The sequence below is a fragment of the Ammospiza caudacuta genome, chromosome 8 (genome assembly GCF_027887145.1).
Source record: "Ammospiza caudacuta isolate bAmmCau1 chromosome 8, bAmmCau1.pri, whole genome shotgun sequence".
NCBI lineage: Eukaryota > Metazoa > Chordata > Aves > Passeriformes > Passerellidae > Ammospiza > Ammospiza caudacuta.
In genome coordinates this window covers 28,342,570-28,365,330 of record NC_080600.1, presented here as the reverse complement: position 1 = coordinate 28,365,330, position 22,761 = coordinate 28,342,570, and the positions used below count along the sequence as shown (strand labels likewise).

At 62.2% G+C, this 22,761-nt stretch overlaps 2 protein-coding genes across 2 annotated transcripts in view; both read left to right on the top strand.

Annotated features, from left to right (window-relative positions):
• Positions 1 to 5,869: 5,869 nt before the first annotated feature.
• Positions 5,870 to 10,593, top strand: DES (desmin). Its single transcript, XM_058809142.1, has 9 exons — positions 5,870 to 6,480; positions 7,925 to 7,985; positions 8,161 to 8,256; positions 8,346 to 8,507; positions 8,594 to 8,719; positions 9,398 to 9,618; positions 9,752 to 9,801; positions 10,153 to 10,235; positions 10,357 to 10,593. The coding sequence occupies exons 1-9, from the start codon at positions 5,930 to 5,932 to the stop codon at positions 10,396 to 10,398; spliced, it is 1,392 nt and encodes a 463-aa protein (XP_058665125.1). The 5' UTR covers positions 5,870 to 5,929; the 3' UTR covers positions 10,399 to 10,593.
• A 3,103-nt stretch (positions 10,594 to 13,696) lies between these two features.
• The window catches only part of SPEG (striated muscle enriched protein kinase), a 38,187-nt gene continuing 29,122 nt past the window's right edge, over positions 13,697 to 22,761 (top strand). The window contains exon 1 of the mRNA XM_058810024.1: positions 13,697 to 14,105. Within this exon, the coding sequence (XP_058666007.1) occupies positions 13,697 to 14,105 (409 nt within the window). The remainder of the gene's footprint in view (positions 14,106 to 22,761) is intronic.

The window sequence follows — 22,761 nt, the reverse complement described above, 5'->3', positions numbered from 1 at the left end:
CAGGTGCACAGGAAAACACACTTGCTCTAAGGCTAGGTATATTTGGAGTGGGGTGGGTCACAGCCAAGCTGCAGCCCCCCATCGTTGTTACTCCCCTGCCTTGGCACTGCCTGGCCCCCACATGAAACAGGGCACAAACCCTGTTTGTCCCATGTTGGAGGCAAATGTCTCTAAACAACAGCAATGCACTGGGTTCTGAGCATTGGCGTGGTGGCAGGGCAGCACCCAAACTGCCTGTCAGCCCCAGGAGCACTCCTAAGGGATAGGACCCCTTGGTCTTGCATGGATTAGGGTGCCTCCCACCCTTGTCTGGGTTCCCTTCATGGGCTGGGTGCAGCAGCAAGGTTTTGGGTTTCATCAGTCTTCGTGCATCATTTCCCAGCAGGGTCCTTCCTTCCTAGCAATGGGTATGTGGCCTTGGGATATGGACGTGGCAGCCTGTGAGTGCTGCATGGGGCCCAGGTGTTGGGTGCCAGCTGGATTCCCAGCTCCTGAGTCACCCATGTGGGCACCCTGTGAGCTGGAGATGCTGTCTGTGTTCTGAGGACTGGAAACTCGTGGTCCTGCTGCCCCTGACCCTGTGACCTGTCGTGCTGAGAGCTCCTGACAGCTCTGGATTTATGCTCCCAGCCCCCAGCACCTGCCTCTCCCCACCACCAAATGAGAACGAGCTCTCCCACTGCCTGGCACCCTGCAAACAGACAGCTGGAGGGTCTCCATGTCAACCACAGCACAACACAGGGCCAGACCCCCCCCAGGCCAGGCTGGAGACAGGCTGGGAGCACCCAGCACTCCAGCCCAGAGCTGGGATACGTGTGTCAAAGGCACTTGTGTGCCAGGCAGCCATCCCCACGCTCCTCCTGCCAGCATCACCCCCCTGCTGCCAGAACTCAGCTCAGGGCCAGAAGTTCTTGAATGGTTCCCAGGCTGTGCCTGAGGGACACCTGAGGACATTTAGAGCCCTGGCTCCCCAGCGGTGGATGCCCAGAGGGGATGGGTACCCAGCGGGTGCTCAGGGTGGATGGTTCCCGAGGGGTGTGTGTGCGGGGGCAGGGCGTGTCTGCCTCGGGGCTGTCAGCGCAGCCGTGACTGGCAGGGCCGGGTGTGGCCTCTGTCCAGCCCCGCCGCTGTGAGCAAAGGGCAGTGCCTCGGCGTGCCACAGCTATTCCCGGCACAGCGGGACTTCCAGAAAAAGCTCCTGATGGCTATATCCGGGTGGGCTCTGACTCACCCCGGGCTGGGTGCCAAGGGCTGCACAGCACCTGCTATGGTTGCCCCCTACCCCATCACCGTGCTTCTGGAAAGACAGTGCTGCTGTCCCCCATCCCGTGCTGCCCCACGGATCATCCAGAGCAGCGGGGAGCCACAGGCAGCCCTTCCAAAACGGCATCAGCTCCTCCTCCACATGTATGCACCCTGCTGCTGGGCTCGTGTGTGCCCAGGGGTGCCTGGCAGGGAAGGGCCAGCAGGGACAGGGCGCCACGGTCCTTCCTGTGTCCCCTGGCAGCCCAGGTGGGGTTCTGGGCAGGCTTTGTAAGAGAAGTGTTCCATGCTGGCAGCAGGCTCTGGGGATGGGCAGGCAGTTCTTAGCCCTCCCTGCTGGAAGGGGTTAATGGAAATATGGCCCAGGACAGAGACTGTAAACACAGCAGAGCTCCAGGAAGTGCCACCCCCTTCTCCCAGTGCCTGCCAGGCTGCTGGACCCCCCCTTGCCAGCCCTGCCAGGATGAGCAAAGGGATGGCATCCATCGAGGCGGTTCCCCGCATCCCGGCCCACGTGTCTGAGCATGGGAAAGTGAAATCAGCGCCCAGGAATTGCTGGAGGCTGGGCAAGCAGCCGCCATGCCTTACGTGAGCCGCCAGCGATGCAGCGGGTGCTGCTACCTCATCTCACTGGCATGGCTGACGCTATCGAGGCCTGCAGCATCCCCATGGACACTCAGCCACTCCGTCATCCCCACGGCCACGTGGATCACAAGGGCAACTTTGGTATCTCCACAGCACTGGGCAGATGAATGTCCCCATGGACCATGAGGGCAGGACACCCTTTAGCCTGCCCCTAGGCAGCAGGGATGGGGGAACATCCCCAACATCCCCATGGACCACAGGGCCAGCTCTAGATGAGTGATGGAGCAGGGGTATGAGTCAAGCATCTGCATGGACATGGAAGTAGCTGGTCTCGCCCATCACCTACACAGGGCAACAGCTCACCCCCAGCATGCTCGTCACACATGGGGGCAACAACTTGCCCAGAGGACATACAAAGACCGAGGGAGGTGATCAAACACCTCCCAGCATCTATACAGGTTGCATCTGGACACCCCTGGCATCCATGCTTGCCGTGGGGGCATGCAGGCACCCCCAGCATTCTCTGCCACTTGCAGACAGGACAATGTCCTCAGCATCCCCATCACCTGGGGACATGGGGGTGGGGACCAGGAGCAAACAGACAGTCTGTGCACCCCCTGGTCCTGAGCTCTGGAATGGGCAAAGGCATGGGGGCAGCTGGGATGAACAGCGGGTGTGGGGGGACTGGAGACTTTACCCACCAGCTCCTGGGACCCCATCAGGCCAGGCTGGGCCTTGGTCCAGGCAGGGAGGGAGAACCATCTCCTATTTAGACAACAGCATGCACCATGGATCCGTCAGCACTGGGGAATGGGCCATACACTCCTTCCCTCTTAGGGTAAAGGCGCCTGGGAGGCTCATGGCTGTAAAAGGAGCGGGATGAAGGAAGACAGCCAGGGGTCAGGAGGGAGGGGAATGGACACCCCCGCTGCTTCATTCCCATTCTCATTCCCATTTCTCAACTCACCCTTAAGCTAAGGCCAGGCATAAGGGGGCATTGGGTCCTGGTGGCAGGGCACAGGGACAAGGAGGGGCCAGCACCCTGTCCCCACATCCTGTCTATCTTCAAGCCCCAAGACACCCACAGCCCAAGGAGGCTGTGCTGGGTTTAAATCCTGGGGGAATGGCAGGGAGGGAGGGCCAGGAGGGAGGGGCAGCTGCAGGATGCAGCTGGCTTTGCTCACAGGGATGTCATGACCAGAGGGAGTTGTTTGACATTCCAGCTCCAAACGCCTTCCCGGCAGCAATCTCATCCAAGATTTGATGGAAACTGGGACCAGGCCAGTGCGGGGGTTCAGGAGCCACTTCCCAGGCTCCACTGGTCTGGGTCAGCCCGGCCTGGGATGGAGCTGTGGAGAGGCTGCATGGGCTGGACAGGACAGGAGGCAGCCCTGCTCTTCTGGCCTCCTCAGCCTCCTCATTTTCTGCAGCCTCTGGGTCTATAGCTGGCACAGAGTGTTTGGTACCTTTTCCGTGGGACTCAGGCAGGGTCTCTGGTCCTGCTCTTCATCCCTCCTTCCTGGCATGCTGGGTCCCCCAAGATGACGGGGATTTCCTAAGAAGCTTGTTTGCCCTCTGCAAGATGTGGGGCCCCTGCTTGCTCAGAGCCATGCCGGAAGGCTGTCACCACAGCTGAGGAAGGGCCACTTCAAACAGGGCAGGGTCAGGAGGATACTCCCAGTTAACCCCTCTGCGCTGCTTCCCCTCCAAGCAGCAGTGCCCAAGAGTGCATTTCCCCTCCCTGGAGCACCCCAACCCTGCCCCCACCTGCTCTGTGGGATGAGGATGGGAACAAGGGCTACCCAGGCCTGAGGTGGGATTTGCATCACCTTTCCATTACCTGAAACCTACCAGGGCAGTGTGCCAGGCACTTCTGGACACTATCCCTGAGGAGTCCATGCTCCCCACAGTCCCAGCTGGCACAGCAGCGGGGTGGGGTCATGGAAAGGGACAGCTGAACTCTGTTCCTGGTGCTGCGCTGTCCCAGATGCCCTGAGTCCCCCTCACAGGGCACCCACCTGCCCCTCAGCACTCCAGCCAAGGGCCGCTTGCTGGAACTTGCGGCACGGGCAGGGCACACGTGCGGCGCTCTGGGATGTGCAGGGCATACTCGGAATGGGGCCAGAAGGAGGAAGGATGCTGTCTGTTTTTCCATCTACTCTCCCCCCACAAGCCCCCCCTTTCTTCCATTCTCTCCCTGAGCTGGGATGAAACAACCTCATCTGGAAATACCTTCCCTTTTAAAGGCAGGCTCCTCCAGGCAGCTTGTACTCTCTGGGAAGACGCTACATCACTCTGCAATGGGAGGCTGGGAGAGGCTCCAGGGATTGGGGCTTGCAGGAGTAGGAGGGATGCAGGGCACTGAGCACCTGCATGTCTGTGGCGCCCACCCAGACTTTAGCTGGCTGCCCAAGTGACATGGAGCAGGGAGGCAGCAGGGGGGAGTTCCTCCCAGAGCCAGGGCAGTAGAGAATGCTTCCATGAACGAGCCCGGGCCTTCGCCTGATGCTGCCATGGGTGAGCCGTGGCATTGCTTGGCTTCTGTGTTACAGCCAGGACAGAAGGCTGGGGGTGCAGGGCCAGGCAGGGCTGAGTGCTGTCCTGCTGCTGAGTCACCCTGTGCCCAGTGGCACAGCAGTCCCCTCCAGCAGGGCCTTCAGGGACAAAGGCACTGGGGCTGAGCCAGCTGACGTCAGCCAGAACAGCCCAGCTTGGGCAGAGCTGGGGGTCACTAGGTGTGCTGGAGGTCTGGGAAGGAGGGGGTGCTGCCCAGGCAAGGGGAGCCCTCAGGAGGGTTTCCCCCAGCACAGGCACCCTCCCTCAGGATGTTCTTTTCAGCTGTTGTGGGTTTGTGCAGGCCCTAAGGGTCCCTGACCTGACCCACCGCTTGTCCAGGAAGCTGCAGTGGGGCTTTTCACATGAACTTAGAAATTCCCCATTCTGGGAGTTTCTGGGGAGCTGGGCTGGGCTGTCTGCTCCCCAGTGTACTTCCTGGCCAAGGGGGAGACTGAGGAGACAGGGCAGAGCCTGCTGTGCCTTGGAATAACCTGGGGACGACGTTCTGCTTTTAGGGTGATGGGGATCAGAGAGGGGCTAGGGCTGCTCCAGGCAAGGTCCCCATCCAGCTGTGCTCTCCACACGCCTGGAGCAAGAAGGGTTAACAGAGTGCCTCCCCCACTATAAATACCACGTTTGTGTGTCCCACACCCCACGAGTATGAGCTGGGAAGGCTATTTTGGTTGAGTGCCTGCTGCTTTGGGAATGTGCCGGAGCGAGGACAGGGGCTGACGTCACCGTCACTGGGGCTCGGACCCAGCACCTGCTCGGGGTCACTCAGCAGCACTCCAAAAGCACCCAGACCCTGGCCAGTGCTCAGCCCCCCATGTCAGAAAGAGGGTTTAGGTGGTGGGTCAGTACAAGCACACTCAGGGCAGGGCTGCCCCCACATCAACCCCTCTCCAGGCCCTTCCTTGATCACTCTCTGGATGGGAGTCTGGCCCCACATGGAGACCTGAGCCTGGTGCTTTTGGCAGGGAGTGGGTCAGGGCATCATCGGGGCCGTTTGGGGTGCTCAAGACCAATTTGGGGATCATGGCTACCTGGCATGAGGTTTGGCTCAAGAGGGTCAAGTGATGCTGTGAAGGTTCCCTTCTTTCCCTTCATGGCGTCAGCCTAGGCTGGCTCTCTGTCTGTCTGTCTGTCTGTCCGGGCCCCCTTTGGGTGCCACTACATCCTCATAGGGGGTTCACCACCAGTCTGCCCCACTTCCTCCCCTCGCACCCCCAGGGTCGGGGCAAGAAGAGCAGTGGGGGCCGGGGTCGAGGCCTCCCGGGGAGCTCCGGGGGTGCCCAGGGCTCCTCGTCGGCGGGGGCGTGTGCAGGTGAGGGGCAGTGGGCGGGGGCTGCCGGCCCTCTCCCCCCGGCAGCATCCCGCAGCTGCCCGGCGGCAGGAGGGGCGGGGATGTCCGCAGGATACAAATAGCGGCGCGCCGTCCCCTCCCGACGCCTCTCCGAGCTGTGCCGGCCGCTCGCCAGCCCTCTGCCTGCTCCCTGCTCCGGCCTCGCCTCCCCACGCCGCCACCATGAGCCAGTCGTACTCCTCCAGCCAGCGGGTCTCTTCCTACCGCCGCACCTTCGGCGGCTCCCCGGTGTTCCCCCGAGCCTCCTTCGGGAGCAAGGGCAGCAGCGGCAGCTCCGTCACCTCCCGCGTGTACCAGGTGTCGCGCACCTCGGCCGTGCCCAGCCTGTCCACCTTCCGCACCACCCGCGTGACGCCGCTGCGCACCTACCAAAGCGCCTACCAGGGCTCCGGGGAGCTGCTGGACTTCAGCCTGGCCGATGCCATGAACCAGGAGTTCCTCCAGACCCGCACCAACGAGAAGGTGGAGCTGCAGGAGCTCAATGACCGATTCGCCAACTACATCGAGAAGGTGCGCTTCTTGGAGCAGCAGAACGCGCTCATGGTGGCCGAGGTGAACCGCCTGCGGGGCAAGGAGCCCACCCGCGTGGCCGAGATGTACGAGGAGGAGCTGCGGGAGCTGCGGCGCCAGATCGACGTGCTCACCAGCCAGAGGGCGCGTGTGGAGGTTGAGCGTGACAACCTGCTCGACGACCTGCAGAAGCTCAAGCAGAAGTGAGTAGGGGGAGCCCTGGAGAGTCCCTGTGGGCATCCATCAGTGCCTCTCCATCCCTAGGGGTGGGTGGGAGCAGGGCTTGCCCAGGCAGCTCTTCAGGTGCTGTCTGCCACCCTCGTGCCTTGTGCCCAGAGCCCACCATGACCCCAGTTCTCTGTCCCCCTTGACCACTGTCTGGGCAGTGCCCAGAGGGGAGAGTGGCTCCCAGAGCAGGGGTGTCCCCTGTGCTCTCCCTTGCAGTGAGCCTGAAGCCAGGCTGTAACCACAGGACTGGGAGATCAAAGTGCACCTCACCCTGGGGTCCCCATCTCTGCTCACACAGGGGAGGGCTGCTGGGCCCATGGGTGAGCTGAGCTCTGTGGGATGGATGGACAGACAGATGCAGTCAGACAGGCAGAAGTGAGGAGACAGGTAACCCAGGGAAGGGGCTCTATCAGCTCCAGACGTGAAGGAGGGAGGGGTGGAAGCAGCTGCACTTTCACAGGCCAGGGATGCTCCAGGCCTGCCCTGGGTGTCCATGGTGCCCTGTGAGCAGTGGGACACCCCAGAGATACTGTGGACTTGGCTGGTGCTAGGGAAGAGAGTGGGGATTATTCACAAGGGTGGCCAGGCTGCGGGAACCCCCAGGGACTGATGAGCATGGGGAACCTGGCAGTAGGGGCAGATACTCAAGGGGAGCTATGTGTTCTGGTGATGGTCTACACCTTCCCTCCTGGACCCTGTGCCCTGGGGACACCATTCCCTCGGGGTGGCACAGCCTGCTGCCCCTTTCTGTAACCCCAGCCACCACCACAGACAGCCAGCGCTGGGGTCCTCCCTGATGCTGGGGAGCTGGGGGTGGTGGCATGGAGGAACTCTCAGTGACAGGGGAGGAGCAGGGCCCAGAACAAACGGGTGTTGGGTTTCTGCCACCCCATGTGCCAGCACCACCTGGGCGCCTCCATCTCCTCCCTGCTGCCTTTCCACTGACGTGCAGCCTGAGGTACTGTTCCCTTCCTTGACACAAGCCTGGATCTCCAGCCCTGACTGAGCCTCCCCCACAGCAGTCCCCACCTCAGATCCCATCCCAGAGCATTGCTGAAACCTGTCTGTGCTGCTGCTCTCCCTGGGATAGCTCAGCTGGTGGCCATCTCTTGGACTGCCTGTGTTGGATCCTGCGCTCTGTCCCCCCAGCTGCTGGTCACTCTCCCCTATAAGGGCTGGGCAGTGTGCGTGGCACTGAGCTGACCTCATGTCTTTGTGATCTCTCTGGCGTTGACTATAATAGGGAATGGGAGGAAGAGCCCCTGGCCCCCCGCCAGTCCCCTGCTGCCTGCCGGGAACACAGGACAATCTGTTTTCTTCCTACTGGGCCTTGCTGGGCTTAAGGACAGCTCGGGGGGACATCAACACAGAGGGAGGGAGCTCCCTCCAGACCCCCTAGCCTCCCTTCTCTGCCTACAGGCTGCAAGAGGAGATCCAACTGAAGGAGGAGGCTGAGAACAACCTCGCTGCATTCAGAGCTGTGAGTACCTGTCCCCTTAGGGTGGCATGGGAACCCTACCCTCCTTTCCACCCCCATCTCCCCCCAGCAGCCTGGCCCCAGCACCAGGGAATGGTCCTGGACACAGCTATGCACCTTCCAGCCCTCGTGCTCTCCCTGCCACCCCTCACTATCCCTCATCCTGTGTCCCTCCCAGGATGTGGATGCAGCCACACTAGCACGCATTGATCTGGAAAGACGGATCGAGTCCCTGCAGGAGGAGATCGCCTTCCTCAAGAAGGTGCATGAAGAGGTAGGTCAGAAGTGGCACCCTTTTCCAATGGCACTCACAGGGCAGTGAAAATGGAGTGGGTGCCCTGAGATGTCACCTTGTCCCCGCAGGAAATCCGGGAGCTGCAGGCACAGCTGCAGGAGCAGCACATCCAGGTGGAGATGGACATCTCCAAGCCTGATTTGACGGCCGCGCTGCGGGACATCCGTGCTCAGTATGAGAGCATTGCTGCCAAGAACATCGCTGAGGCCGAGGAGTGGTACAAGTCCAAGGTGAGGGAGACAGCGGGCTCGGGCTGGCCCCAGCACAGGGGGCTCCACCTTGGCCATCCCCACTGACCCAGGTGCTCTGTCCCCAGGTGTCTGACCTGACACAGGCGGCCAACAAGAACAACGATGCGCTGAGGCAGGCCAAACAGGAGATGCTGGAGTACCGGCACCAGATCCAGTCCTACACCTGCGAGATTGATGCCCTCAAGGGCACGGTGAGCTAAGGGCAGCACTGAGAAATCCCCAGCTTCCCTGCAGGGACCTGCTGCTCCAAGGCTACTCAGGGACATCTCTGGGGTGGGGGGGCTCTTCCCAGCTCTCTGAGTTGCTGCTGCAGGGGGCCTTGTACCCCACATTTGGGCTGCACCTCCCCCAGCAGTAGCCGGGGCTCCTGCAAAGTATTTTGGCAGAGTCCTGGAATAAAAGTGCAGATTGTAAAATGTGACCCAGCCTGGGAGGCTGCAGGCGGGCAAAGGGCTCAGGGTGTCTGGTTGCAGGCTGGAAAGGTGGTTGCAAACAAACAGAGCACAACAGTCCCATTCTGGCACAGTCATGGTCGCAGGAGCCAGCCAGCAGGCACCAGTGCCACCCCCAGGCAGCCATCCAGTGCTTCTGCAGCTCTCTGTGCCCTCTGTGCTGGAGTAGGATGGCTTTGCTGGGGGACCTGGGCACCAGAGCGCTGGGGTTGCCCAGTACATGCCCAGCTTGCCCCCATGAGTGCCTGATGCCTGGCACTGGGCAGGTGAAGGGTTACAGTCACTCATCATGGTCCCACACCAGCTGAACCCAGCCCAGGGCTGCCCAGGGCTCTCCCCAGGATGCCCTGGCATCCCCAGCTCCCACCCCTGTCTCCTCTGGCTCCCCTGTCTCACTGAGCACCCCCATGTCCCCAGAATGACTCGCTGATGCGGCAGATGCGGGAGATGGAGGAGCGCTTTGCAGGGGAGGCCGGCGGGTACCAGGACACCATTGCCCGCCTGGAGGAGGAGATCCGGCACCTGAAGGATGAGATGGCCCGGCACCTGCGCGAGTACCAGGACCTGCTCAATGTCAAGATGGCCCTGGATGTGGAGATCGCCACGTACCGCAAGCTGCTGGAGGGAGAGGAGAACCGGTGAGTGCAAGGGGGGTGGGACGTACTGGGGGAACGGGCAGGGTCAGCGTTTTTTTGGGGGTCCAACTTTATGAGGACACATCTGAGGGTTAGGGCTGGCTGGAACTAAGCTTTCCCCTCTGTGTTCCCACAGGATCAGCATTCCCATGCACCAGACCTTCGCTTCTGCACTCAATTTCCGAGGTGAGTCTCACTCCATGAGGAAGGGGACCTAGGAAACGTCCCCCGTGTTCCCCACTTTTGGGGCAAATGTCTCTCCTGGGGGGTTGTAGCCAGGCTGGCAGGCTGGGGACACACAGGTGCCACACAGAGCCCTCCTATGGGGCACTTGTTAGGGTGTTGCTGTGAACTGAGGGGGGATTAAACCAAGGCTGCTGAAGCTCCTCGGTGACCCCAGCCCCATGACTGTGTTCCCATGCCACACGTCCCTGTGGTGCCATCCTCTGTCCCTATGCCACACGTCCCTGTGGTGCCATCCTCTGTCCCTATGCCACACGTCCCTGTGGTGCCATCCTCTGTGTCCTCCTCCTGCAGAGACCAGCCCAGAGCAACGGGGCTCCGAGGTGCACACCAAAAAGACCGTGATGATCAAAACCATCGAGACCCGTGACGGGGAGGTGAGCACGGGGTGGCTCTGGAGGGTGCTGGGGAGGGAGGGGACCGAGGACGGCGCCTGTTCCCGCGCTCGGGGCTCTGCTGTGACACGGCGTGGCGTCTCACGGTGCCTCTCTTCCGCAGGTGGTGAGCGAGGCGACTCAGCAGCAGCATGAAGTGCTGTAGAGGAGGCTGCTCCAGCAGCCCACCGGCACCTTCTGTCCCTGCCTCCGTCCCTCGGCCATGCCCCCCTCCTGCCCCCCAGCTCGCCTCTCGGCGCTCCCCCGACCCTGCCTGAGGAGTCTCCCCCATGCAGCTGCCTCTGGGCCCCCCGCACCCCCTGGGCTCTCTCCTCCGGCTTTTAAAGGCTCGCTCTGCTTTCGCAGCTTCGCAGCAGCAACGCCAGCGTCAGGATCAGGCCGGGGCCGGGGGGCGGCAGGAGGGAGGGACGGGACAGGTGGCAGGGGCTGGGGGGAGCAGGTGGTGGCCTGGGCCAGCTCCACGGAGAGCCGGACGGTCCCAGCAGCGGGTTCTGGATCCCCCCAGAGTCCCCTTCCCACCCTGGGCACAGGCTTGGGGCTCATCCCACTCGACTGGGGACCCCTTCCCACTCCAGCACCGCCGGCCGCCCCGGAGCTGGCATTTCTCCAGGTGCACGGCGGCGATGCTAGGGATGGGGAGAAGCTAGGCATGGTCTGGGCTGAGCCCCCTCTTCTCTGCCCAGCTCAGAGAGGGGGACCCAGCCTGCGTGTCCCCCCAGCCCAGGGGGGCTCGGCCCTTCGCTCCCCCCGGCCCCAGAGGCAGCCCCGTGGGGCAGAGGAGGGCAGTGCCCGCCCCTCCCCGTGGCGGGGACCCCCAGCAGCAGGAGGCTGCACCGTGGGGCCAGGCTCATCAGCCGAGAGGGTACCCGTAGGTGGACACAGGAGAGAGGAGGAGTGAGTGAATGGGAGAGAGGGGGGAGAGGATGAGAGGAGCCGGAGAGAGGCCCGGGGGGCCAGGGCAGGCATCCCCAACCCTTGCCCCACGCACCCCCACCCCACCACGTGTATGAGACTCTTCAGGCGGCTGAAATAAACAGCGGAGCATCACCCTGTGGTCTCAGTGCATCTCTGGGACAGAGAGGGGCTGGGGTGGTGGGGAGGCATCACAAGGGCAGGTGGATGGATGAGCCAGCAGCTCTTTGGGCTGTCTGCTCCCTAGGCTGCTGGGCCCCCCAAAAGGTGTGTGTTGCTCTCACTGAAGGTTCTCGAGCATTTTGCTGCCTGAGGTGACGGGTTTCCCAATTGCACTGGGTGGGAAAGTCCTGCTGGGACAGGGAACAGTGACAGCTAAGCCCTGAGCAGGTTTGAAGGGGCTCTGGGGTGATGGTTCTGTATCTCCCTCACACACCCAGGGTCACATACCATGTCCTGGTGGCTCTCAGCTGCACAGCTACCTCCTTTATACCCCCGCTTAGAACCAACCCAAATCCACATCTTCCTGGGACTTTTCCAAGCCCCTCCAAGTGTCACCAACCTGCAAGCAGAGCCATCCTCATTCCTAAGTGTCCTCCACCCTGTGAGCATCAGACCCAGCACCCTGTGCTTGCATCCCAGGCTCAGCATCCAACCCCAGCCTGCCAACACAGTATGCTCTCTTCATCCCAACACAAGCCCCTCTCCCTGTGCTCAGGTTATGGGCATCTTGGTTTCAGCTCCTTCATCCCAGCGATGGGGGATGCTGCAGTGGAGCCCAGAGCTGAGCATCCCATGTGGGAGAGCAATTCAGGATTGCTCTGCCCTGGGAGATATTGGAGGGTCCACAGAACTCTGCCAGCAGCAGATGCCAGGGGGGTAGTGGGCTTGGCGCGGGGTAATGTTTTAGGGACAAGGCGTGAGCTACCGCCAGCAGTGGGGAGTGGTCTGGGGGCGTCCCTGATGGAGAGGCCAGCGCGGCAAAGCCCAGCTGGGAGGTGTTGGATCTCAAGGGATGTCTCCAGCAGGTGGCCCTGTGACATCGTGGACAGTCCCCAGGTTGCATGGGTTGGGATGACACCTCCCTCCCTGCCGGCCCAGGCTGGCTGTGCCAGAGTTCAGCCCCTGGGGGCAGGCTGGGGACAAACATTCCTTTGCCTGCAGAGCAGGAAGAGGCCCCCAGGCCCCTTCTGGGGCTGGCTCCGCCACTCTGCAGCCAGGCTGTGGTTCTAGCAAGGCATCCCATCCCAGTCCATTGTGCCCCAGCCATCCCATTTGGGAAATCCTGGGATTTCCTCCTTGCCAGTGATGCTCCACTGATGCTGGCACCCTTGGGCTGGTGGCAGTGGGCTGTGCCAGAGCAGCCGGGGCTGGCCTGCATCTGGGAAGCACCGTGTCGTGTGGCTGGCCTCCTGCTCACGCAGATTTACAGCCCCTGGCGCGGCGGCTGGGGCCGGGTGCCGAGGCTGCCGAGGCTCCAGGAGATGGGGAAGCCCTGCCATGCCCAGGATGGCCTGGCAGCACCTGGCACAGACCGTGCCTGACTGCTCGCTGCCCGGAGCCCGCCGTGTGGTGGCTCCCACAGGATGCCCCAAGGCCGAGCAGCTCCAGCAGGGCTGGCGGGAGCCACACTGCCCAGGGCAGAGGCAGGGGCCCAGTGAGAGAAATGGAGTCCTGCTGTGTTTGCAGCCTTCCTTCCGGGCAGGGAAGATTGTGGCGGTCAGGGATGCTGGGAGCCCCAGCTCTGCTGCTTGCTGGGATCGGAGCTGAGGGGCCCTGAGGGCTGGCTCCTGCCGCGGGCCTTGCGTTGCAGGAAGCATGACGGTGTCCTTTCCCTCCACATGCCGTCAGGGTCCCTCTGTGCCCCGATCCAATGACACCGCCGGCGAAGGGGAAGCGGGGGAGGAAGGCTGGGTCCCCCCCGAGCCTCTCAGCTAATATGGAAAGGTGCTGGCCCTTTTCTATCTTTGCAAGTGGAGCTGGGCTGCAGGGACGGGGCAGCAGGCGCGGAGAGGGGGAGCCCGGCCAAGGAATGTGACATATCAGAGGCAGCTGCCACTTGAGGAGAGGGGGCAGAGGGAGCGCAGCTCGCCGGGGGCTGCGGGACGGGCCAGGGGAGGGGGGGACGCCACGGCCCCAGCGCGGGGACGGCGCGGCGAGCGGGCAGCACCCGCGGGACTCGCACCGGGCCGGCGAGGAGCAGGTGCCGAGGCGCTGGGCGGGCTGGGGCTGCCGCAGGGCGAGGGGTGTGAGCGCCACGCTGCACAGGGTGCTCGGTGAGGGGCGGCGGGGCGAGCAGGAACCCGAGTCCCAGCCTAAATATAGTCCCTCGCTTGCCCACCGTGCTGCGACCTCTGGGGCTGCAGCCTGTGGGGGGAGGCACCGCACCGGAGGGCATTCGGGCTGGGGGTCGCCACTGCCCCAGCGCCCCAGTCAGGCACCCCCAGAGTGCAGGCAGGGGGAGAAGAAGGGCACAACGTGCGGGTCTGGGGTGACAGGGGCGGCGGGTGGTGCTGGGGGAGCTGCAGACCATGCACCGGGCACAGGGGCGCAGCGGCACCGGCAGGGCTGCGGGGGAGCCCCGGGCAGCCCCGCCGAGCCCCGGCATCCCCCCGAAGCGCGCCAAGGTCACGGCGGAGCCGGGGCCGGCCCAGGAGGGCTCAGCTCGCCCGGCAGCGCCGAGCTTTGTGAGGAAACTGAAGAATGCAGCGATCGGCACCGGCTGTGACATCCGGCTGCGAGTGGTGGTGGTGGGCAACCCCCGGCCCAGCCTCCGCTGGTACCGAAACGAGGAGCAGCTGGCGCAGGGTGGGGAGGAGTATGGCACCCTCTGGATCCGCGACAGCAAGAAGGAGGATGCCGGTGTGTACACGTGCGTCGCCGAGAATGAGCAGGGAGAGGCCATGACCAGCGCTGTGCTGGCCATCATTGACATGGAAGGTAAGGGTGACGTGGCCACCAGCACCGCACCAGTGCTGGCACAGACCTGGGCACAGGTTTGCTGAGAGTGGCAGCACTGTTTGCAGGCTCTTGCTGCAGTGCATGCCCTGGGGCCAGGCAGGGCTGCTGGGCTTTGCTGTGCCCACCCCGCTGTGGTGGCTCTCCAGCCTGGAGCGAGCATGTGGCTACAGTACCCCCTGCCAGGCCAGGCTGGGTGCCAGGCCTGGGCACAGAGGTGTTGGGAGCATGTGATGCCAAGCCTGCTCGGGTCAGGAGGAGAGAGAGAGAAAAGAGAGAAGAGAGAGAGAGAGATATGGGGATTTGGCACATGGTACTGGTGGTACCACCCACCAGAGCCACCAACACGGTCCTCAGCACCCCCCACCAGCTGCCCACGGGCAGAACTCCCGTAGGGTCACCATAACAGCTTTACCAGGCTTTGGAAATGCGCCGGGTGAACTGGAACGGCAATGGGGCTAGCAGGAGGAGGAGCCTAATGTGAGAGGTGGGGCTGGCAAGTAGGCGGAGCCTGTGTCTCTTCGATGTGCGAGACCGGGTAGTTAATTAGCCAAGGCAAATTAACAAGCGTTTGCTCATCCCAGTGGCAGCCCCCCTGCTCATCACCATCACCCCTGGGTGCAGCAGTCAGAGAGGGAGTGCATGGGCACTGCTGCCCTGCATGGGTGGGCTTCATCCTGCAGGTTTGGGGCTCAGCCCCCTCTGCCTCATCCCCGTGGAATCATGCTATCATAGAGTTATTTATGTTGGAAAAGACCTCTAAGATTATCAATCCAACCCTTAACCCAGCACTGCCAAGCCTACTGGTAAACCATGTCCCTAAGTGCCGCATTTACGTGTTTTCTAAATATGCAGTGATGGTGACTCCACCACTTCCCTGGTCACTCTGTTCCAGTACTTGACAACCCTTTTGGTGAACAAATTCTTCCTCGTGGAGGATGGATGTCTCCTCCCTGGGACACTGAAGGCCTGAGTGTTGGGCAGTGTGGAGGCGGGTGGCGCTGCTCTGAGATGTGAGATGTGCTGTCTGCATGGGACAGCGAGGATGGGAGTGAGGGAAGCAGCACTGAGCCCTGAGGCTCCAGGAAAGGAGCTGCACTGGGACTCTGCAGCACAGGAGGCACACCAGAGGTGCTGCACCTTGAGCAGGGAGCTGGATGACTGTGGCAGGTCAGGAGGAGCCGTCACAATGCTGAAGGGGAGCACTGAGGCAGGAGTGTGGAGAAGTGGTGTTTGGAGGATGGAGGAAGGTTTATGTGCAGGTCAGGAGCCTGGCAGAGTAGCGGGAGGAGCAGAGGAGTGTGCAGCAGGGATTCTGCCCTGCAGTGAGCCTGTGTGGAGTCACTGTGCATCACACAGTGGTCCCTTGGGGACCGTGCACCTTTGGTGCAGTTGGGTGTGGGGTGAAGTGTGTGCAGAAAGGGAGATGTGCACTGCCCTGGGGAGGGCAGCCTGTCCTGGGCACACAGCAGCTGGGTCACCCTGTTTCCATGCTCTGGTGTGCAGCTGCACCCCTCCATGGCCACAGCAGCCTGGGCCCCAGTGGTGCTGCCCAGCAGCAGCACAGTCTGATTTCCCCAGGTGCCCGTTCCCGTTGTGCTGACGCACTCTTCCCTGCTCCCAATTCCCAGCAGCCAGCCCTCACCACCGCCTTTCTGGGGCAGCTGAGGGAGGGACTGAGCAGCCAGGATTTCCTAACCTGCAGTGTGAATGTCACCCTGCCTTGGGCACTCCTCCCAGCAGGCTCTTGGCCATGGATGCACCACCATTGAGCAAACAGCCTCCCAAAAAGGCATCCCTGGGCCAGAGACACCTCTGGAGCTGTGCAGGCTTTGGGGCACTGGGTTGAGCGAGGAGCAGGACGGCCCTTGGTGTGGCTTTGTCACTGTGGTGGCACAGAGCTGTCTTTGTCGTGTGCTGTGGCAGTGCCAAGAGAGTGCCCCATCCTGCCAGGTGCTGGACAGGTCTGCAGGGATCACGGAAGTTCCACTCAGAGCTCTGCAATCCTTGTACTGGGAAGGGACACCCCATCGTTGTTCCTGGGGCACTGAGCTAGGTCATCAGCCACTTCTAGGGCAAGAGGGATGTGTGCAGGGTCCCCAGGCAGGATAAAGTCTTTCTCTGGACTTGGCATCCCAGGGCCCTGTGTCTGGAGGTATTGGAATGCCCTTGCTCCATTGGCAAGATCAGCTTTTTCTCTGAACTTGGGGTCCTGGTTCTTTGTGTCTGGAGGTGTTGTGGTGTCCTTGCTCCATCTGCCCCTCTCTGGTGGGCACAGAGCCCCTTTTCTCCCTGGTGTACTGCCAGGCTGAAGATCTCTGTGGGGCCAGTGCTGGCTCTCCCCAGGGTGGCTCAGGTCTCTGCTGGTGGCCTGGGAGGGCTCCAGGCTGCCAGTCTCTGTACTCAACCTGGGGAGCTCCTCCTGCACCAGCTCAGCAGTCCCCCTCGCTCACACAAGCCCGATTTAGCTTCTGTAATCTCTTGCCCTGAATCTGTCGCTCCACCCCACTAATGATTTCTCCTGCTCTTCTCCCAGGTTCCCCGAGTGCGTCAGTGCTCACTGAGGGGAGTGGGGAGAGTGTGTGTGGGGCTGGCCAGGCTGATGCAGGTGCTGCCGGGGGCACACATCCCCACTGTCCCACGCTGTCCCCACCATGCCCCACTGCACTGTCCCTGTCCTGCTGCAGGCCCTCCCTAGTGCCACAGCCCCATAGGTGCAGGCAGAGTACATTGACCCTCCTCACACCAGCACCAGGACGCTCCAGGGGCTTCCCAGGTTCACCCAGGGAGCCTCCAGATCCTTCCAGAGAGCCCTGGCCCCTGCCACAGCTCCATTGCTCCTGGACTTGCTAAAGCCTTTATCACCTCTCAGCTGCATCTCCTGAATTTTTTCCCTGCAAACTGGATTAAATCACCTCTAAAGAACCCGAGCTAATCTCCTTTTAGAGCCCAGCCCTCGTTCACTGTGCCAGCGCTGCCTGATCCTCCCCACCCAGGCTGCCTCTCATTTCAAGGTTGGCTGTGTCCATCTTGGGTTCCCAGTGCAGGGCCTTGCTCCATTTGCCTCCACCTGCACTCAGCAATCAAACTGTCTTGGAGCCTTCCCTCTGTCCAGGAAACAGCCTGAACCTGCCTGGATTTGGGGCAGGAAAGGGCACAGAGACTTCCTGTGTGTGGTGGCCCTGCACAAACCCTTGCTGTGCGAGGAATTACAGTGGGGGGACGTTGGCATAATTTTTCAGCTGATGGTGCATGGCAGTGGCAATGGAGCCCACTGGGGATGGCTGTGCTGACAGTGTCCCTGGTGGCTCAGCATCTCTGGCCATTTATCTCAGTGCCTAATTTTAGTCTCACAGCTTGCAGCTCCGTGCCTGTGTTTAATGCCAGCTGCCCCAGAGTGGCTCCCACCTCTGCCCCCATTCACCTGGGCAGGGGTCTGGTGTGGTGCCCACACGTGCCAGACTGCCATGCAGGGTCTGTCAGAGCGGTGTCTGCCCCCGGTGGTGAGCGGGGTGCTGGGTGCAGCTGTCCAGTCAGTCACCTCCACCCCTGCCCTCTCGCCTGCTGCTGGAGGGTTATTTTTGCTGAGGAATGTGCCATCCCCTCGGATTCTGGCAGCCTGCAGGGCTTGTGTTACAGGCAAGAGGCTGAAACCCAGGCCTGCAGCTGGGTAAATATAGCACCAATATTCAGGACTGCAGGAGGGGACGGCAGCCTCTTCCTCCTTCCAGGGCTGCCATCACTGCCATTGCCCTTCCTGCCTCCTGACACCAGGTTGCTGGTTGCTTCCACCGTGCTGCCTGCACTCTTACCTGCTTTCCCCCACAGCCTGCAGCCCCTCTCCCAGCTGTGGGGTATGGCAGAGGCTGGCAGGCCAGGGATGGAATGCCTTGTGCCATCCCGCTCCATGCCCAGACACCCAAGGTCACATTGCTGCCTTGCATCCCTGCGCTCTCTGCCTGCAGTGAGCACTGTGAGCTCAGGCATCCTTCTTGTGGCAGCAAAGGGAGGCAAAGCTGGAGAGGGCACCGGGGTGTCCCAGCCCATGGGAGAGGGGGACAGCACAGCACTGCCCCTCCACAGGCTCACAGGGATTCTGTGGCACTGCCCTGCCGAGTGACAAGGGACATCCCTCTGCTGTAGTTATCTTCCCTGGGGACAGAGCTAGGGAAGGTGCCACCTACCCAGGCTCCCAGCACATCCCCAGCTCCTGCCGACCATCCCCAGCACTCCAGGAGGTGCAAACGCATGAAAGATTCATGGCCAGACCTCCTCCTACTCGCGACGCCGCATGCACACACCACCATCAATTATTCAGGCACTGAGACAAGGGGCTGCTGCCTGGGACCAGGGCAGGGGACTGATGCCAGGACAGAGCTGTGGGACTGGTCAGGACCTGTGCAGGGCAGTTGGGAGGCCAACAAGGTATGGAGGGCTGTGGTTCTTGGAAAGGTGGGATCAGTGCTGCAGTCTGAGCGAGTGTTTGCTGTCTGCTTTGCTTGGGGCTGATGTGTGTCCAGCAGGCAGAGCTGGAGCTGGGTGGCAGTGAGGCCACCTGCTCCAGGTCTGCTTCTTGTCCATGCCACACTGCACTGGCTGCCATTCTCTGTCCTGGTCCCTGACCTGCAGAGGAGCTGGGGCAGGGCAGAAGGGCAGCCCTAGCTGCAGGTGACCATCACCTACTGTAGGACACCTTCTGCAGTGACTTTTGGTGCCTGCAATAGGCACAGCCTCTTGGAGGTGACCCAGCTATTCCCAGAGGTTCAGCATCTCTGGGACAGCGCAGAGTCGCTCGTGAAGCTTTTGCTGAGGGATAGCTACAGAGTCACAGTTGCTGGGAACAGCTGTGTGCCCAGCCAGCCAGGAGCTGTGATCAATGGGGAGCAGATGTAGGATAGCTGGAGGATATACAAGTGACTGTGTTTTGGCTGGACAAAGGTGGTCCTCCCTGAGACTGTCCTTGTGGGTGCTTTGGTGGCAGCACCCTCACCCTGGTACCACTGTGTGAAACGTCCGAGCCTTGGTGCTTCTTCCCAGCATCCCTGATGAGTGTTTTAATCCCACTTGAGTGTGAAAAGCATGCACAGGCTGTGTGTCTGCAGCAGGACACAGATAGGGTGAGAGTACCTGTCAGGGAAGCCCTGGGTGCAGGTACCCTGGCACACATGAGCCCCACAGTTCAGCTCTTTACCTAGATCTGGCTCAAGGGTACTCATTTCTGTCCCTACCCTGGGCTGGTGGGGGGCAGCAGAGACCTCTGTCTCTGACAGGAGATTCCCTTAATGCCAGCTGTAGTGTTTGTAGGACTTGTCTGACGTGCAGGGTCTCCACGGAAACCCCGCAGCATCACTCGGATTGTGGGACTGACAGAAATGTTGTATAAACAGCTCCTTTTGTGCTGGGTAATTTGCAACTTATTATGGAGCCATGAAAAGCCTCACGTTTGGAGTCATGAGCTGGGAGGGGAAGCAGAGAAAAGCTACCCAGAGCTGCCAGGCACCATGGGGAGCGTGATGCCTGTGAGCAGCTCCTTGTGGAGCAGCTGGCTCCCCAGGGGACAGGTGAGCAGCGTGGGGACAAGCGCCGGGTGGGGAGGCCTCCCGCAGCATCCCAAGGATGCTCTGCAGTGGGAAGGGGCAGCTCAAACAGAGGTGAGGCCAGGAGCTTGGCAGCCTCTCCAAGGGCCTGGGAAGGGGGCTGGTGAATGCTGCAGGGCTTGGTGAGTCGGTGAGGGAAGGTATTGAGCTATGGGGCACCAAGAGCTGTGAGGGGCATGGCATGCAGGACAGGACCTGCTGGGGCTGTGAGGCTGGGACTGCCCCTCTGGCTTATTTGTAGCGTCACCCAGAAAACTGGGACAGGCAGCAGGGCTCAGGATGGTCAGCTGGGAAAGGTGTGCCAGGGCTGTGCCAGCCCCAGGAGCACTTATAGGTCCTAATGTCCCTGGCCAGCCTCAGCGGGGACTGCCACCCACAGCTTCTGCCCACATCCCAGGAGCCCCATCCCAGCTGGGTCCTGGCACAGAGTCCTGCTCTAGGCTGTGCTGTGGGTCCTCACCCCTGCAGGAAGGGAGGTCTCATGTGTGTCATGCCACAGGGACAGGGACAGCAGCCTACCTTCCCAGCTCCAGCTTGTCTCAGCCACAAAGCAATGGTGCTGTGACAGGGCTGAGCAGCCCAGCCCTGCACACCCATGTGGGTCCTGAGGCACCCGGGACGCAGGGTACAAGGTTTCTCCTGGCAGCAGCACTGGCACTGGAGGCTGTGTGTTTTGCCAACAGGGGAATTGATGTGAAGCACTGTGCCCATATTAGCTCCTGTCCATGTACAGTTGGGCTGTGACCCACACCTGTGTCTTGGCAAGGGGATCCTTCTGCATTCCCGATGCCTGGGGGATGTGGGGCACTGAGCAGAGGCTGGCAGAGTGATGGTGAGCCTGTATCCTGGCTGGGCAGTGCCATGGCACACTGCAAACCTGCTGCTGGGTGCAGGCTTGTGCCTGCTGTGGCACTGGGTCTGCCCTGTTTGAGAGCACTTTGGGGACAGCACACAGGGTGCTGCTGTGCTGTGTTGATTCCATCCCAGCTGGTGTGCATGTGGGGGCTGTAGTGGGGGGCTGTGTCCTGAGAGAGGAGTGCAACCCCTGTCCTGGGCAGTGGGGCAGGATGGACAGGTGACAGGGGACAGTGGTACAGCTGCACCGCCTGGCAGGGGGCTCGGACCCCTGCCTGCCATGCAGACAAAGCCAGAGGTGGAGAAACCACGTACCCGCCTCAGACACGCCCCATCCCTCCCTCCCCTCTACGACGGTGGCCCTCGCCCCCCACCACCTGTGCCCTGCCTGTCCCCCACCGCTGTCACTGTGTGCCAGGGCTGGCGGGGAGGCGGAGGCGGAGGCAGGCGGGGGAAGGATGGAGGGAGGAGCACGCCAGTGATGCTTCATGCTCACAGCTCCAGCCCTCCCGAGAGCCCAACCTGGCGAGCCCCTTCCTCTCCCTCCGCCGCTCTGGCTGCCGGCGGTGAAGGATGCTCGGAGCATCGCTGGCTGCCGCGGCGTGCTGACAGCGGGGACCCCGCCGGGAGCGGGCTGCCGTCCTGCCGGGCCTGAGTCCGTGTCACCGGGCCGGCAGGGCTCTGCAGAAGCATGAAGAAGATCTGGGTGAAGAAGCGATTCCAGGTAAGGGCTCCAGGCTGCCGTGCCGGCGGGTGCCGGGAGAATGGGGCAGCGCCGAGAGCGGCTGGGGATGGGAATGGATGCTGATGGAGACGGGAATTGGGATGCGAATAAGGATGGGGATGGGAGTGTCCCTCCAGCCCTTCCGCTGCCCCCCGGGGCTCCCCAGGGCTTTGCACAGCGCCAGCTTCAGCCCCGCTTGCAGAGCTGCCGGCTGCTCGCCTGGCCTCGCCGGCCCGGGCAGGAGGGGCAGAGGGCAGGGGCTCGGCGCCTCCCGTGCCAACACCGGGCCGGGACCCCCTCGGGGCTCTCCGCACCACCCTCCGTTCCCTGTGTGCCCTCTGGAGCAAATGGAGGCTGCTGCATGGCTCCCAGCCCCGGCGGCGGTGGTCACGGAGCCCGAGAGGAGGCTTTGCATGCGTCATCCCCTCCGCGTCAGGAGCATGCCTGGCACAGGCACGGCTCCTTCCTTCGCGGGCCCGCCGAGCTCCGCTGCCGAGCGAGCAACAAGGACGTCACTTGGCCTCCGCGGGGCGGCGAGGATGGGGAGCACACTTCCAGCAACCCCCCGCCCCCATCCCCCGGGCACACCGGCCCGATGCGGACGCACAGCATCCCCGCTGTCACTGTGCCTGGTGGCCCAGAGGGGACCGGGAAGGGGCTGACAGGCACAGCACCTTCCCGGGGTGGGAGATGCACGATGGGACACAGGTCCCCAGGGAGAGCAGGTGCTGAGGGTCCCTGTGGGGCAGGCTGGTTCGCACAGCCTGGCTGCCCCATCTGCATTTGGGGGCAGCAAGGCCAGGGGCTTGCCCGTGTGGCAGGGCAGGGTCCTGCAGCGCTGGCTGAGCACGGGAGGGGTATCACAACAGCCACAGCGCCGTCCCTCTGCACCAGGCAAGTTACTCACTCCCTGCCCACCTCATTCCATCCCTGCTCCCTGTCTGCCTGTCTCACACAATAGGCAGCAGTGCCATGTGGTGCTGGGCTCCACGTGCTAGGTGGTGACAAGCTCCACAGTCCCAGGAGATCCTTCTCTCCCTGCAGGCCCCATGGCCATGGTGAGGGATGCCCCATGCCTGGGCCAGCACAGACCCCCAGCCTGGCCAGGTGGATCCATGCTTGGCACAGGGGAAGGAAACACCTCCAGGTCTCACCCAGCTGCCTCGTAGCGCAGGGCCAAAGCTGGGTGTGGATCCCAGCCAGCTCCTCTCTCTGCTCCAGGCTGGGTGGCACAGTGTGTGCTCCTGGGACTCCTCCACCCCTTTTCCCAACATGCAAATGAAATCCCACACAGGAGGATTACCCCCACTCTCTGTCTGTCCCCTTTGTGCAGACTCTGATCCCACACCAAGCCCTAAGCTGTTTCTGCCCCCTTTCCATCTCCTGGCCTGGGGCTGGCCCTGCATCACCCAGCACTTACTTGCTCCCTACTGGGCTGCAGGTGGGTGCTGTGCTTGAGGTC

Coding starts and splice junctions, on each gene's coding strand:
- DES (XM_058809142.1), top strand. CDS start 5,930: ATGAGCCAGTCGTACTCCTCCAGCCAGCGGGTCTCTTCCTACCGCCGC. Junction 8,508..8,593: donor AGGAGTGGTACAAGTCCAAG/GTGAGGGAGACA, acceptor CTCTGTCCCCAG/GTGTCTGACCTGACACAGGC. Junction 8,720..9,397: donor TTGATGCCCTCAAGGGCACG/GTGAGCTAAGGG, acceptor CCATGTCCCCAG/AATGACTCGCTGATGCGGCA.